We start from the raw sequence: 12,749 nt of genomic DNA, 5'->3' as shown, positions 1-12,749 counted from the left end.
AATACTAGGGTCGCTTCTGAAAGGGATTACGAGTGGCAGATAATTTTCAAAATCTACTTCCACATACTCAAATGCCCTAAAAGGTTTTAGTTTTCACCTATTAATTAGGTCATTTCCTCCCACACACCCTGGTGCAGGGTTAAAGCAAATTATATTTCATATCTAGAATCTTTTTATATGTACTTTTTTGTTTTATATTATAAAAAAAATTGTGTGAATAAAATGAAGAGCAAAAGCCACTTCGAAGGGGGAGATATTTAATAAAGGGCATTGTGAAGGCCACACAATGGGGGAGAGGAGTGAATCTGTCTGACTGACGGATGGCAAGGATTTCATGGGCTGGCTTTATAAAGGTTTTTGTTTTGTTTTGTTTTTTAGTAGCTGCTGACAGCCACATTTCCTTCCTGGCCAAATGCTGCCAATCTGAGTTGTGACCATCCATATCTTGTGTGGTTGTAAAAGCTGCCCAGGTTGATTAGATGAAATGACACATGCCAGGGGAGGGGTTCACATTTACACTTATTTCGTCTATTGGGTTTAGCCAAGAAGTCTTCAGAATCAGAGCAAAGTAATGCCCTTAAGGAGTCTGATATGGGTTTCTGGAAATACTGGGCTTTTTTGAATGAAATATAATCATTATGAAAGTGGAATCATGTTAAGACTAAAGTCAGTTGACTATTCTCTAGGAAAAATAAATGATTTTCTAATAAGTAGAATATGGCAGAAGATAAAATAAACCTGTTTGTGAGGGGTACCTTAGTTCAGTGAGAAAGGGCAGGGGTTTTGAATCCGAAGAGTCCAGAATGATATATGACCATTGGCAAATTGCTCAACTGCTCTGTGACTCAGTGTCCAGACTTATACAATGAGGCGATAATCCTACACAATTGGTCTGATTTAACTGTGCTATCAATTGATGGGACACATTGAAGAATATCTGGCTGTAGGAAGAGCCTGAATAAACAAAACCTGTGTAGTTGCTATAGAGCCACAACGATAAATTGTGAAGGAAATAAGGAATTTGTGTGCAGCAAGTCACATGTACACATATATGTGAACAAATTAATCAATTCTGCAACTATTTGTCAAGAACTTATTTAGTTTTAGTCATTGTCTGTGACGTATTGAGGGAAACGGCAAATATAAAAAGGAAATTCTCTACCCTGTGGTTCAGAGACAGAAACACAAACTCACAATCCTAACACAAAGCTTAGACTAGAAGTATGCACAAAGGCTGTCTCTCAATTGCCAGATGGAGTAATACTCAAATTTACCAACTTGTCCCATAAGGGGCCAAGGAGGACAGGAGAGAACAATTACCAGGCATGGGGATCACCACACTGTTACAGTATTAGTTGCTGTGATTCTCCTGCTACTTTAATTCAGATCTATTTTCTATGAAGCAAATACGTGATGAATTAGTACAAAGTAAGGGCTCGTTTTAGTGCTATGCAATCCAAGGGGTTGATTTTACTTGTGGGCAAGTGATTATTATCTTGCTTAATCTTAATCTTTTTGTGCTCTTTTCATGATAATTGTTTTTTTCCTACCTTTAGGTGCTATATCTAAGAACTGATTTCGAAGACCGTCAAGTTGTTCTATAGTCAGGGTTCCATTTTCTTCCTTTTCTACAGGTGGAGGACGTATTGGTGGTGGAGAATCTGGAAAGACTTTTGTATCACCATTAATGAAGAAGTCTTCTTGGTTTAAATAAAGTTCATTCTGAATTCTTGTAGATGTTTCAATGTGATAGCGAGCTACCTCAGTTAATTTTTCAACACTAAAAGAAGAAAAAAGTTATCTTCATTAAAGACATCTATGAGATTAATAGTGTTTGCTTATAAGACATATACAAGGTGACCACATGATACAGTTAAGTTAGACAATTCAATCTGCATGTTTAAAATTTTTGATTTTTCCTCAAATCTATTTTGGAAAAAGCAGAGTATGAGTAAATCTATACAGATTAAAAACAAAATACATGTTAATTACTAGTCACTCATTTTTTGTAGAGCAGAACAAAAAGAGAAAACATTAAATATAGCTTTAATATTATTATGACATATTTTACTATGTGTGCAAACTTATGTAAGGGATATATTTTATTCTAAGCATAAACTAGAATAAGGTTAGAAGACAGAATAATCAGTAAAATATGACTGTTAGAATATACATTTACTTGGAATTGGGTAAATGAAAGACTGAACCAAATTTGATAATGTATTTTAGAAGAGTGGATTTTCTCTAACTTTATGTCAGAGTTTGCTGTTATCTAAGATACAGTTATCAGAACAGGCTCTGATGCATATAATCCATCGAAGTTGCTTTGCTTCACTAAGAATAGTGAATCCTAGCTAGATCATGTGGCTATAAGCAGCAATAGTTAGGAACCACTATGATATAGTAGCAAGAGCACTGGAAGCTGAATTCTCATTCTAGGACATTCTGTAGCCCTGGGTCCTTTGTAAACCACTTAAATGCTCTGAATTTTGTCTTTATAGTGGAACCAGTAACACGCCATCCCCTACCTTAGGGTTGCTAATTTGGAATCACATACAGCATAAACTGTGGTGGAGATTATAGTTATGGCCCTAATTAGTGAAACAACATTTTAAAGGCCAGAGAAATTTTATGCAGAAGTAAAATAGCACTGTGTTGAAGAGTCTTGTTCAATGTTCAATATCTTAAATGAAAGATTGAGAGTCACAGGAAAATGCATATTTAATATGCTTTTATATAATTCAGGAACACTAAATTATTCATATACTGAAAGTAGAAAATAGTATTAGTTACTTTCTTTCCAAAGATACCCTTGAATTCAACTCCAGCATGCAGTCTTTTTGAGTGTCCATAAAGCATGTGTTATCTAATTAAAGCATGTATTATCTAATTCGTTTGTGCTTGAGGGTGTTTGTGTGCCGGGGGCAGGGGAGAAAAGCATTGGATAGCTACTGACTTTAGAACAAGGGAGTAGCGACTGCAAAAGTAGAGACTCAACTATAATCAGATTTTAAAACAGGTGTGCGCCACCTAGTGGAAGGTTACCAAGGGTAATCGGCTAAAGAATGGGAAGGGAAAAAACGCCAGGAAAAGGAAAAAACAGGATTTGAAATTCAAAGAGATTTGACAGCTTTTTCTTTTGTTTTGCTTTTTCTTTTTCTATATCACCAAAGGGTTTTTGTAATAATAAGAACAGAAAGCATAGCCAAAAATTCCTAGGTTTTAATTTCTTGTGGCCACAATACACGAGAGCATCTGCAGATTTAGAGGGCAGAAACACACACAGCATTAATCAGTACATACAGTATAAATCTGAGTGCACCTGGTAAAAACAAGAAGCATTTACACTTGATAGCTATGTGGATGGCAGCTACTGATCCTAAGAATGAAGAAGGTCCATTTTCATCTTTTTCAGGCAGGCAGAGAACAGAGCTAAATATCACTGCTCTGTGATGATGATAACTTATAACATATTTAGTAGTGAAATTTATAACACATTCAGTAGTGAAAAAAAAATATTTTTTATTATGGAGTCCACAGTTTTAAACAACTACTCTGTCAATTTTACAGCAGAACTCTCATTATGAGACAAGGATGGGAGAAAACAAACCATAAGAACTGGTTTTTACAGGGCAGTCGTTGCTTCTGAGAAGACTTGACATCTGAATCCTATGTCCATAGCAACTTCTAAATCTTCAGTAAATGTTGCAAACTGTAGTCTATCACAGAGTCTAGAACCAGTGGAAACCTCTGAAATAGACTGGTTAGCGCGTTTCCTTTTATAGATGAAACTGATGAGGCCCGAAGTGATTAGGCATGCGGCTAATTTCGTGGACAATGGGGAACCAGAACTCAGGTCTCCTGATTCTCAGATGAGGGCCATTTCCACTCTTCTGAGCGGTCTCTTTATGCCTTTTAGGGGAGAACTCAGAGAAAGAGACTCACGGCCCCTCACTAGCAATGATAATCTGGAAAGCCTCTGGAACTCAATGGAAAAGTAGAACTGGGTACTACCCTCACAAGGGAATTGGCCTAACTGGCCAAACATTCCAGTGAATAGCTTCTTAATCTCCCATTAATTGGCCATGACTAATAAGTCTAAAAGGAGCCCTGCTGGCACAGTGGTTAAGTGCTTGGCTCCAACCTTTTGGTTAGCAATTTCAACCCACTAAGTGCTCCGCAGGAGAAAGATGTGACAGTCGGCTTGGTAAAGATTACTGCCTTGGAAACCCTATAGGGCAGTTCTACTCTGTCCTATAGGGTCCTTTTGAGTCAGAATTGACTCAATAGTAATGGGTAATGGTAATAATAAGTCTAGCATTAGAAAGATATGAAATATTATCTTTAGAAAATTTTAAAAAATTACCTATAATCTTACTTTGTAAACCAAGATTCTCATTGAGCAATGCGAAAACTAAACTCATCAGTAACATATAAAACTGGATATTGAAGTAGAACGCTTTGATGCATGATTTACTGTTTGAAAAGAGTCAATACAAATGTGATAATAAATGCTCATTGCAAGTGTTCACATATATGATTTCCTGAAAGGTCAAAATTTATATTTGTAAGGGTTATTTATATTCATACATTTACATTTGTAAATACCTTAAAAGTCTTTGACAACTTTGCTATAGAGGAACAGGAGCCCTGGTGGTGCAATGGTTAAGACCTACAGCTGCTAACAAAAAGGTCAGCAGTTCAAATCCACCAATCTCTCCTTGGAAACCCTATGGGGCACTTCTGCTCTGTTCTGTAGGTTGCTATGAGTGGGAATCGACTAGATGGCAACAGGTTATTGTTTTCCCCCTTGGGTATTTTTAAAAAGCCATGCAATACTTTACCTGGCCATTTCGTTCAAGTACCTCTCACCAAGCCACTTTTCCATGAGTTTATATGCATCTACCACCTTTGTTACTAGATCTTCAAGAAAAGCCAATGCTTTTGTCTTTATCAGTTCAAGTCGAAACTGTGTGGCTATCTCTGTTTAGAAAGATAAATAAGGATTTTTTTAACATACTGTATGTACATACATTTTCTAATGAACTTAATTTAATTTTAAACCCATCATGCTTCAGTTTGTGAAACTCTGGGTGCAGGTTTACTATACCAGCATCGAGAAGGTAATACTTTATGCATATTATTCAGAAGCAAAACATAATATGTGGTAGAGTCATTTAAGACATTACTTAACCCAAATTATACTTGTGCTTTAAATTTGTTGCAATTTATAGCAATATACTCTTTGAGAAACTTGGAATGATTAAACACACTTAGATACTTTTGAATTTCAAAAAGGGTAGTGCGGACAAAGTCTCTTGATTATCTCACCATTTGAATACCTTGGTTTGGTAATGTCATTGTATTTGTCTGCACTGGTAAAACTAGTGCAAAACCAATATGTCCCAGGGCCTGTTGCTGTTCCTGGTATACAATAATGGCCATGGATTTTACCTCCGAAATACCTTTCTAATCTCTTTTCTTTTCTTTTCTCCATTGCTACTGGCCTAGATTGGGCACTGGTTATCTCTCAGCCAAACTATTGCAATAGCTTCATTCCTGCTTTTTCCAACTTCCTTCCCTCATCTCAAATCCACTATCTAATGTGTCTCACTTGCAGATATGGTCATACCAGTTTTTCTGCTCAAAAGTCTTTACTAGCTCTCAGTTACCGTAAGAGAAAATCAAAATGCTTCTGGGGCCTATATGACTCCATCTCCCAAGTCTCTCCTGCCCAGCATATGCCTCATGCTCTCGAGCTACCCGCAGGTAAACAAATATGCTCCTTACCCCTCTCTCTGCTTTGGCACGTGCTTCCTCTCTGCCATCCTTACCCCTATTTGTCCTCTGGGCAAACTTTTCCATAGTCTTCCAGTTCAGTTCAAACACTAGTTCCTCTGGAAAGTCGTTCTTGATTCCTCAGCACCTCTCCCGCCCCCATGCTCCTTTTATCCCATAGGCCTATCTCCAATTTCACAAAACATTATAAGTGATTGCTTGCATTTCTCTTCCTATATATTGGATTTCGTTTGTCAGTTCGTTTTACATTTGTGCATATGTGTATGTGTCCAGCAATTACCACAGTGTCTGGTGCATAATGGAAACTCAATAAACATTTACTGTATGAGCGAATGAATTTGGCCACACTAAGGGTCACGTGATGAATGAATTGAACATGAAGTATACTGAAAACCACTGAAATCAGATGCAGGGATAGGCAATGGGGAGAAGCATACGTCATGACTTTCCTGACTCCACAGGTCTCCCTGACTTCAGATTTTACTGTCGGGACTGTGGAAGCAGATGATAGTGGGATGGGGAGAGGTGAGAGGAGAGAAGCAAGGGATGGGAAGCATCCATAACAGCTAAGGTTCACTAAGTAAGGTGTGCCAGTCTCTACCTAATGCTGCATTGTTATGGGCATCCTAGTATACTGACCATGGTTCCTTTAGGATATTTTCAATCAGTTTCCTAATCTTTTCAAACTTCATTTTGAACTCCATTACAATTAAAGTTGGAATATAGTACATAGTAGAATTTGTCTTGTAGAGTCACTGCTATCTACAGAGAAGAAGGCCCTTGAACATTACAGATACACCATCGTCTCTTCTATGACTTCTATGTACCTACTTTTGGAACTTGTTATACTTTAGTCAGGATTCATTTTCCTAAGGGGAGGCCTAAATTATTCTTATTATAATATAAAACCACTTACTTTAGGTAGCCCCAAGACATTTTTTGACCTGTCAAATCACACCAATAGGATAGGGTCGCTATGAGTTGGAATTGACTCAACGGCAACGAGTTTGGTGGGGGTTTCTGTAGTATTTTCTTTGTTTATATTCTTTGTGATTTTAATTCCTGATGTTGATTTCCTAAACACGTTCCAAATTCTCTTGGTGTCTTTTTGAGATCCTGGTAGACAAATTACGACTGTGATTAGGGGGTGCCAACACATCTGACTCAAATGTCAGTTAAATCTGTGCTTGGTCCTCATATTGTGTCAGATGAAAACAACCAGCTAAATGTTCAACTTTTCTATCCATTTGTTTTGTGGTCTATAGACACCGTCTGAGGCAATTGGTAAGCTAGCTGTGGGCTGTTTGCCTACTGGTCTATTTTCTACTGAAAAGCATCATCTTAATTCTTTTCAATTACTACCTTCAAATTGCAGGGCGGCAAGGTGTTCTTCCTTTATCTTGAGTCTTAGTTCATTTTTTCTTTCCATTTCGGCGATTTCCTCTGGGGTTACTACTACAGCAGAGGCTTCTGTTGTGGGTGATGATTTGCCTGAAAGGGCAATGAAACATGCTGAGTAAACTGCCAACACACAAGTGCACACACACACGGTCCTTGGACAAGATGAGAACAAAGTTTATGGAGCTATCAACAACTGGGGATTTGGAAACTGGAAACCCTGTTGTCACCGTGAGTGGTGAATATTGATAATCCTACCTTGAGACTCTTCCATGTTTGTGTAGCATCATGGGGAAATGAGGTGTGAAGCAAGTGCTGAGATGATTACAGAGTATGGGGACCAAAGTCAGCAAAACCCAACACAGTGCAGATGCCATCAGCCACCGGCAGAAGACGGCTTGTATTAGCAAAGCGTTTCCCAGGTCTTCCTCAAGAAAAGGTCAGAGAATAACCTCAGAAAGATAGGGCTGAAATGTGGTTGTTTATGAATCTATAACCCACCTAATTATGTTTAGTTAGTGCTTAAGTATAAGCACTTTAGTGATTACATAAGAGAATTACATAATAAGAATTGTCAGTATTTGTCTGGGGATTTACCCAGGGAGATGGCAGCGTGAGTCTAGTTGTGAGCCCAGGTTTATACAATTTAATCCGTTCAAAAAATTCTTCTTGAGTGTCTGACCTCAAAGTGTTTGTACTCTTATGAAGAAGACATAAATGCAACCAAAGAAATTGTGATAAGATATATTAGTTGCAATAATAAATGTATGTATATGTTACAGATGAAAGAGTTTAAATCTCTTTGAATTTCTGTTTTATCATCTGTAAAATTAAGGCATTGAATATGGCCAGTCATTCTATTAAAGTAAATGGAAGCATCTCCCCCCAATGCCACTTCTTTATTTTATTGTTACCATCTGAGAGAGACTAAAGTAGCATGTTCTTTATCGCTGGTCTACTCTTTCCTTTGCCTCAGGTGCCACCAACCCGTCAAGTCCCTTCCCTCCTTCCCAGTGCTGTATCTTGTTAATTCCTACCATCATTGCTTTGCTGCTTCTACGTACTCCATCTGGGAAGCCTTTCCCTGTCCCCTCAGATGGAGGGAGGTGACCTCGCTCCCGAGGTACCTGTACCTCCCATCAAAGAACGACGACTGTTCAAATGTTTATCCCTGCTGCTAGATGGGGAGCCGTAAATTTTATTTACGTATTTTTGTTTATTTTTTTATTATTAGCTTTTTTTGGTCACTAAGGAGTCTCTGGGTCATGCAAATGGTTAATGCACTCTGCTGCTAAGGGAAGGGTTAGAAGTTCGAGTCCACCCAGAGGCACCTCGGAAAAAAGACCTGGTGATCTACTTCTGAAAAATCAGCCTTTGAAAACCCTATCAAGTACAATTCTACTCTGACACACACGGGGTTGCCATGAGTGGGAGGTAACTCGAGGGCAACAGATGATGATGATGATTGTGTCCTTAGCACCCCTCATAGTGTATTTCACACAGCAGAGTCCTAATCAACATATGCACAGTCGATTAATAGAGTGACCGGCTCAGGTCGTTTCTTCTGTTCTTCTCTTGCCTCAAGGCACTTCAAAAATATAAACATGGAAACATTTGGAAGGGAGGGGAATGCTTGTGCGAGAGCTAATCCCTAAGGTTAACTGGAGGTCTTTCCCAGTCTGAGTTTTCTTTCTTCTTTATCTTCCATCCTGCCTCTAGGCAGAGATTTAGGTGGGAGGCCTCCAAGAGAAGGGAATGCTTGAATTAAAGTGCTCTGAAAAGAACATACATACAATTTGCTTTTAAACTTCTCTGGTTACTGCAGCAAGTGGCAACTCCTTTGCCAATTCTGCTTACATAGTCTCATTTTAGAATTCCTTTAATGTGCCCTGGTGGCACAGTGGTTAGGAGCTCAGGCTGCTAACCAAAAGTTTGGCAGTTCAAATCTACCAGCAGCTCCTTGGAAACCCTATAGGGCAATTCTACTCTGTCTCACAAGGTTAGTAGGAGTTAGAATAGACTCAGCGGCAATGGGTTTGGTTTTCTGGGTTAACATGTTCAAAACTAGGTTTATTCTACCTGGATACACCTGGATATTTGGATAAACAAGTTGGGTGGGACTGGTATGTGATATGAATTTGCCAACTAACACCATAGGCTCACAGAAACCTGGGTCCCTCATTTAAACCTAATGAGCAGTATTCTAGTGACTTAGAGGCCTACGTGCCTGGTTAAGTGCTTGTTTTCTACCAAGGAGAGGTTGACGCATCCAGGGTTGTGGATGCTAAAATCACGAATACCTTTAGTTTTTTTGTCTGCCTTTTGTTTCTTTGGTTCCTTTTTGGCTTTTTTATTTGCACCTGTCTGAATGGATTTTTCTTTTGTGTCTGCTTGCTGATTTTCTTTTTCTTCTTCCATGTGCCTCTGATGAATTTCAGCAGCCACCTGGTTGTGTATCAACAATATATCAGTTAATGCAGCATTTACGAAATATGATAACCATTTGGATTTAGTCATCACCAGATCTCGCTGAAACCTCATTCCACTGTAAATAACCATGCCCATGTACTCAGTCTCTAACAGAATCCATTACTTAAATGGAAACCTGGCTCTGTCCCAACATCAGCGTCCCCACAGCCATCTCTGTGGGGGCTGCTCACTCTCTCCAGCCCTGTCTGCAATGCACCCTTGTATTTCTTCTTGGCCCCCTTGTTTCCTTCAGTTCATCATGGCTCCATAGTTACACAAACAGTCCTCTCTTTTTAAATCTCAGACGTCATGGAGTTAGCCTCTGTTTTTCCAAGTTCCCATTATCCCTTGGCCTCCAATCCTGGGAATTTCCCTACGTCAGTGTTTCTCAACCTTTTTTTCATTATTGACGTCCTATGAAGTTTGCACATTTTTTTCCCTAATTGCTCTATCTCCCATGAAATTTTAATACTGCAGATACTCTTGTACCTATTTATGTACTGTATGTGTATTTGTGCTTCATATATAAAAGAGTAAGTTTTTTTTGCTCTCTTCCCCAGCCAGAACCCACTGCTGAGAATAAACTGCTCTATGCTAATTGGGGAGTCCCGGGATGGTGCAAACAGTTAACCCATTTTGGTTAAAATCTCAATAACATAACTGATGAGGAAACGGGGGTTCACGGAGGCTTATTTATGTATCGACGTGCTTACTGTGTCCGAGCCTGACATTATTTCTGGGAGAATTGGGGGAGCGGATAGAAGGAGAAAGAGGCAGTTTGATGGAGGTGAATAGAAAGATGAATAAGACACAATCTCTACACTTCAAGAAGCTTACAGTCCTGTGAGTAAGAGAGACCAATCAATCCTGCCTTCTCCAAATTCCTGCCACATCTGATGTCACTTGGCTTAGCTCTTAACTATCCCCAACTGCTCTATGAATGTTAAGTCTCTCTCTGACTTCCAAATGGGCTGTAACCCTCCCCAGAGCCAAACCAGTCCTACTTCTTTGTATTCTCCATATCTTTTAGCACCCATGCTTTCTTATAGAGGATGCCCAGTAAATGCTTATTAATTGACAGAATTTCTTTTAAAATAATCATATGCCACTACAGGCACCCACATCCGCTTCAGTCTCAGCAGAACTTTGGAGGGACACAGCAAGGCTTCAAAGAGTGAACCAGTTTTTAACCAGATGCCATTTTGATACAAATGGATTTCATGCTATATACTGTACTTGCAAATTCTTGGTAAAGCTGAAAGCAGACTTGTTAACATTCTCTCCTAAATTGCAAGCAATTCATTTTTGAATCTGTTCTTGTAAAGCACTAGTTAGCAATTTCCTTTAAAATTGGAGTTTTCTACTTTATAAACAACCTTGTGATGATGATGATGATAATTATGATCATCTTCATTTTGCTGGGCCACGCGAGGCCTCTTTCAAAAATTAACATAATTCACAATATATCCAGAAATCTAGCTTGTTAAATATGACTTATTTCTTCCAAGTTATTCCACATATGCTAATTAGAAAAGAATTTTGCTAAAAATTAAAATAGAATGCTAAATGGATAGCTCTTGGAAAAGCTGCTGTGTAGAAGAAAACCAGAGTTAAAGTGCTCTTGTTTAAATTACACTGATCTCAGGTAGCACTGTTTTCCCTGCAACAATTTACAAAATCACACCTGCCTCATTTGGAACTCAAAATTTCTTAAAGGTCATGTGACACAATAGTCCTAAAAGTCTATTAGGTGCCATTGAGTTGGTTCAGCACCATTGATTCTTGATCATATGCTCCCTCCTAAAATGGTTGAATGTTGATCAATTCTTTTTGGTATAGCAACTCTGTGTATTCTTTCCATCTACTTTTGATGTTTCCTGTGTTGTTCAATACTTTGCCCATAACTAAAAAAAAAACCCGTTGCCTAGAGTTGATTCTGACTCATAGCAACCCCATAGGAAAGAGTACAACTGCCCCAGGGGTTTCTAAGAAGCAGATGGTGGATTTGAACTGCCATCCATTTGATTAGCAGCTGAGCTCTTAACCACTGCACCACCAGGGCTGCACTTTGTCCATAGAATCCTTCAGTATTGCAACTCCAGGCTTGAATTTTTTCTTTAGTTCTCTCAGTTTAAGAAATGCTGAGCCTGTTCTTCCCTATTGGTTTTCTAACTCCAGGTCTTTGCACATTTCATTATAATACTTTACTTGTCTTCTCAAGCTGTCCTTTGAAATCTTCTGTTCAGCTCTTTTACTTCATCATTTCTTTCTTTCCCTTTAGCTACTCTATGTTCAAAAGCAACTTTCAGGGTCTCTTCTGACATCCATTTTGGTCTTTTATTTCTTTACTGTCTTTTTAATGACCTTTTGGTTTCTTCATGTATGATGTCCTTGATGTCATCCCACAACTTCTCTGGTCTTCTATCACAGTGTTCAGTGGGTCAAATCTATTCTTGAGATGGTCTCTAAATTCAGGTGGAATATACTTAAGGTTGTACTTTGGCTCTTATGGACTTGTTTTAATTTTCTTCAGCTTCAACTTGAACTTGCACACAAGCAATTGATGGTCTGTTCCACAGTCGGCCCCTGGCCTTGTTCTGACTGATGATTTTGAGCTTCTCCATTATCTGTTTCCACGGATGTATGCGATTTGATTCTTGTGTATTCCATCTGGCAAAGTTCACGTGTATAGTCACCTTTTGTGATGTTGCAAAAAGGTATCTGCAACGAAGAAGTCATTGGTCTTGCAAAATTCTATCATGAGATCTCCAATGTCATTTCTATCACCAAGGCCATATTTTCCAACTACCAATCCGTCTTCTTTGCTTCCAACTTTCGCATTCCAATCACCAGTAATTATCAATGCATCCTGATTGCATGTTTGATCAATTTCAGACTGCAGAAGTTGGTAAAAATCTTCAATTTCTTCATCTTTGGGGCCCTGGTAATGCAGTGGTTAAGCATTTGGCTGCTAAGCAAAAGGTTGGCAGTTCAAATCCACCAGCCACTCCTTGGAAACCCAAAGGGCAATTCTATTCTGTCCTATAGGGTCACTATGAGTTGGAATCGACTTGACAGCAACA

General features: G+C 38.8%; 1 protein-coding gene across 1 annotated transcript in view; it reads right to left on the bottom strand.

The window, feature by feature from the left end:
- SPEF2 (sperm flagellar 2) overlaps positions 1 to 12,749 on the bottom strand; it is a 265,827-nt gene that overhangs the window by 47,649 nt on the left and 205,429 nt on the right. The window contains exons 21-24 of the mRNA XM_012558083.1: positions 9,498 to 9,642; positions 7,162 to 7,290; positions 4,845 to 4,983; positions 1,551 to 1,780 (exon numbers count right to left, since the gene is read on the bottom strand). Coding sequence (XP_012413537.1) covers positions 1,551 to 1,780; positions 4,845 to 4,983; positions 7,162 to 7,290; positions 9,498 to 9,642 — 643 coding nt within the window. The remainder of the gene's footprint in view (positions 1 to 1,550; positions 1,781 to 4,844; positions 4,984 to 7,161; positions 7,291 to 9,497; positions 9,643 to 12,749) is intronic.

The sequence above is a fragment of the Trichechus manatus genome, unplaced genomic scaffold (genome assembly GCF_000243295.1).
Source record: "Trichechus manatus latirostris isolate Lorelei unplaced genomic scaffold, TriManLat1.0 scaffold00135, whole genome shotgun sequence".
NCBI classification, from domain to species: domain Eukaryota; kingdom Metazoa; phylum Chordata; class Mammalia; order Sirenia; family Trichechidae; genus Trichechus; species Trichechus manatus.
This window is presented reverse-complemented; position numbering and strand designations above follow the sequence as displayed.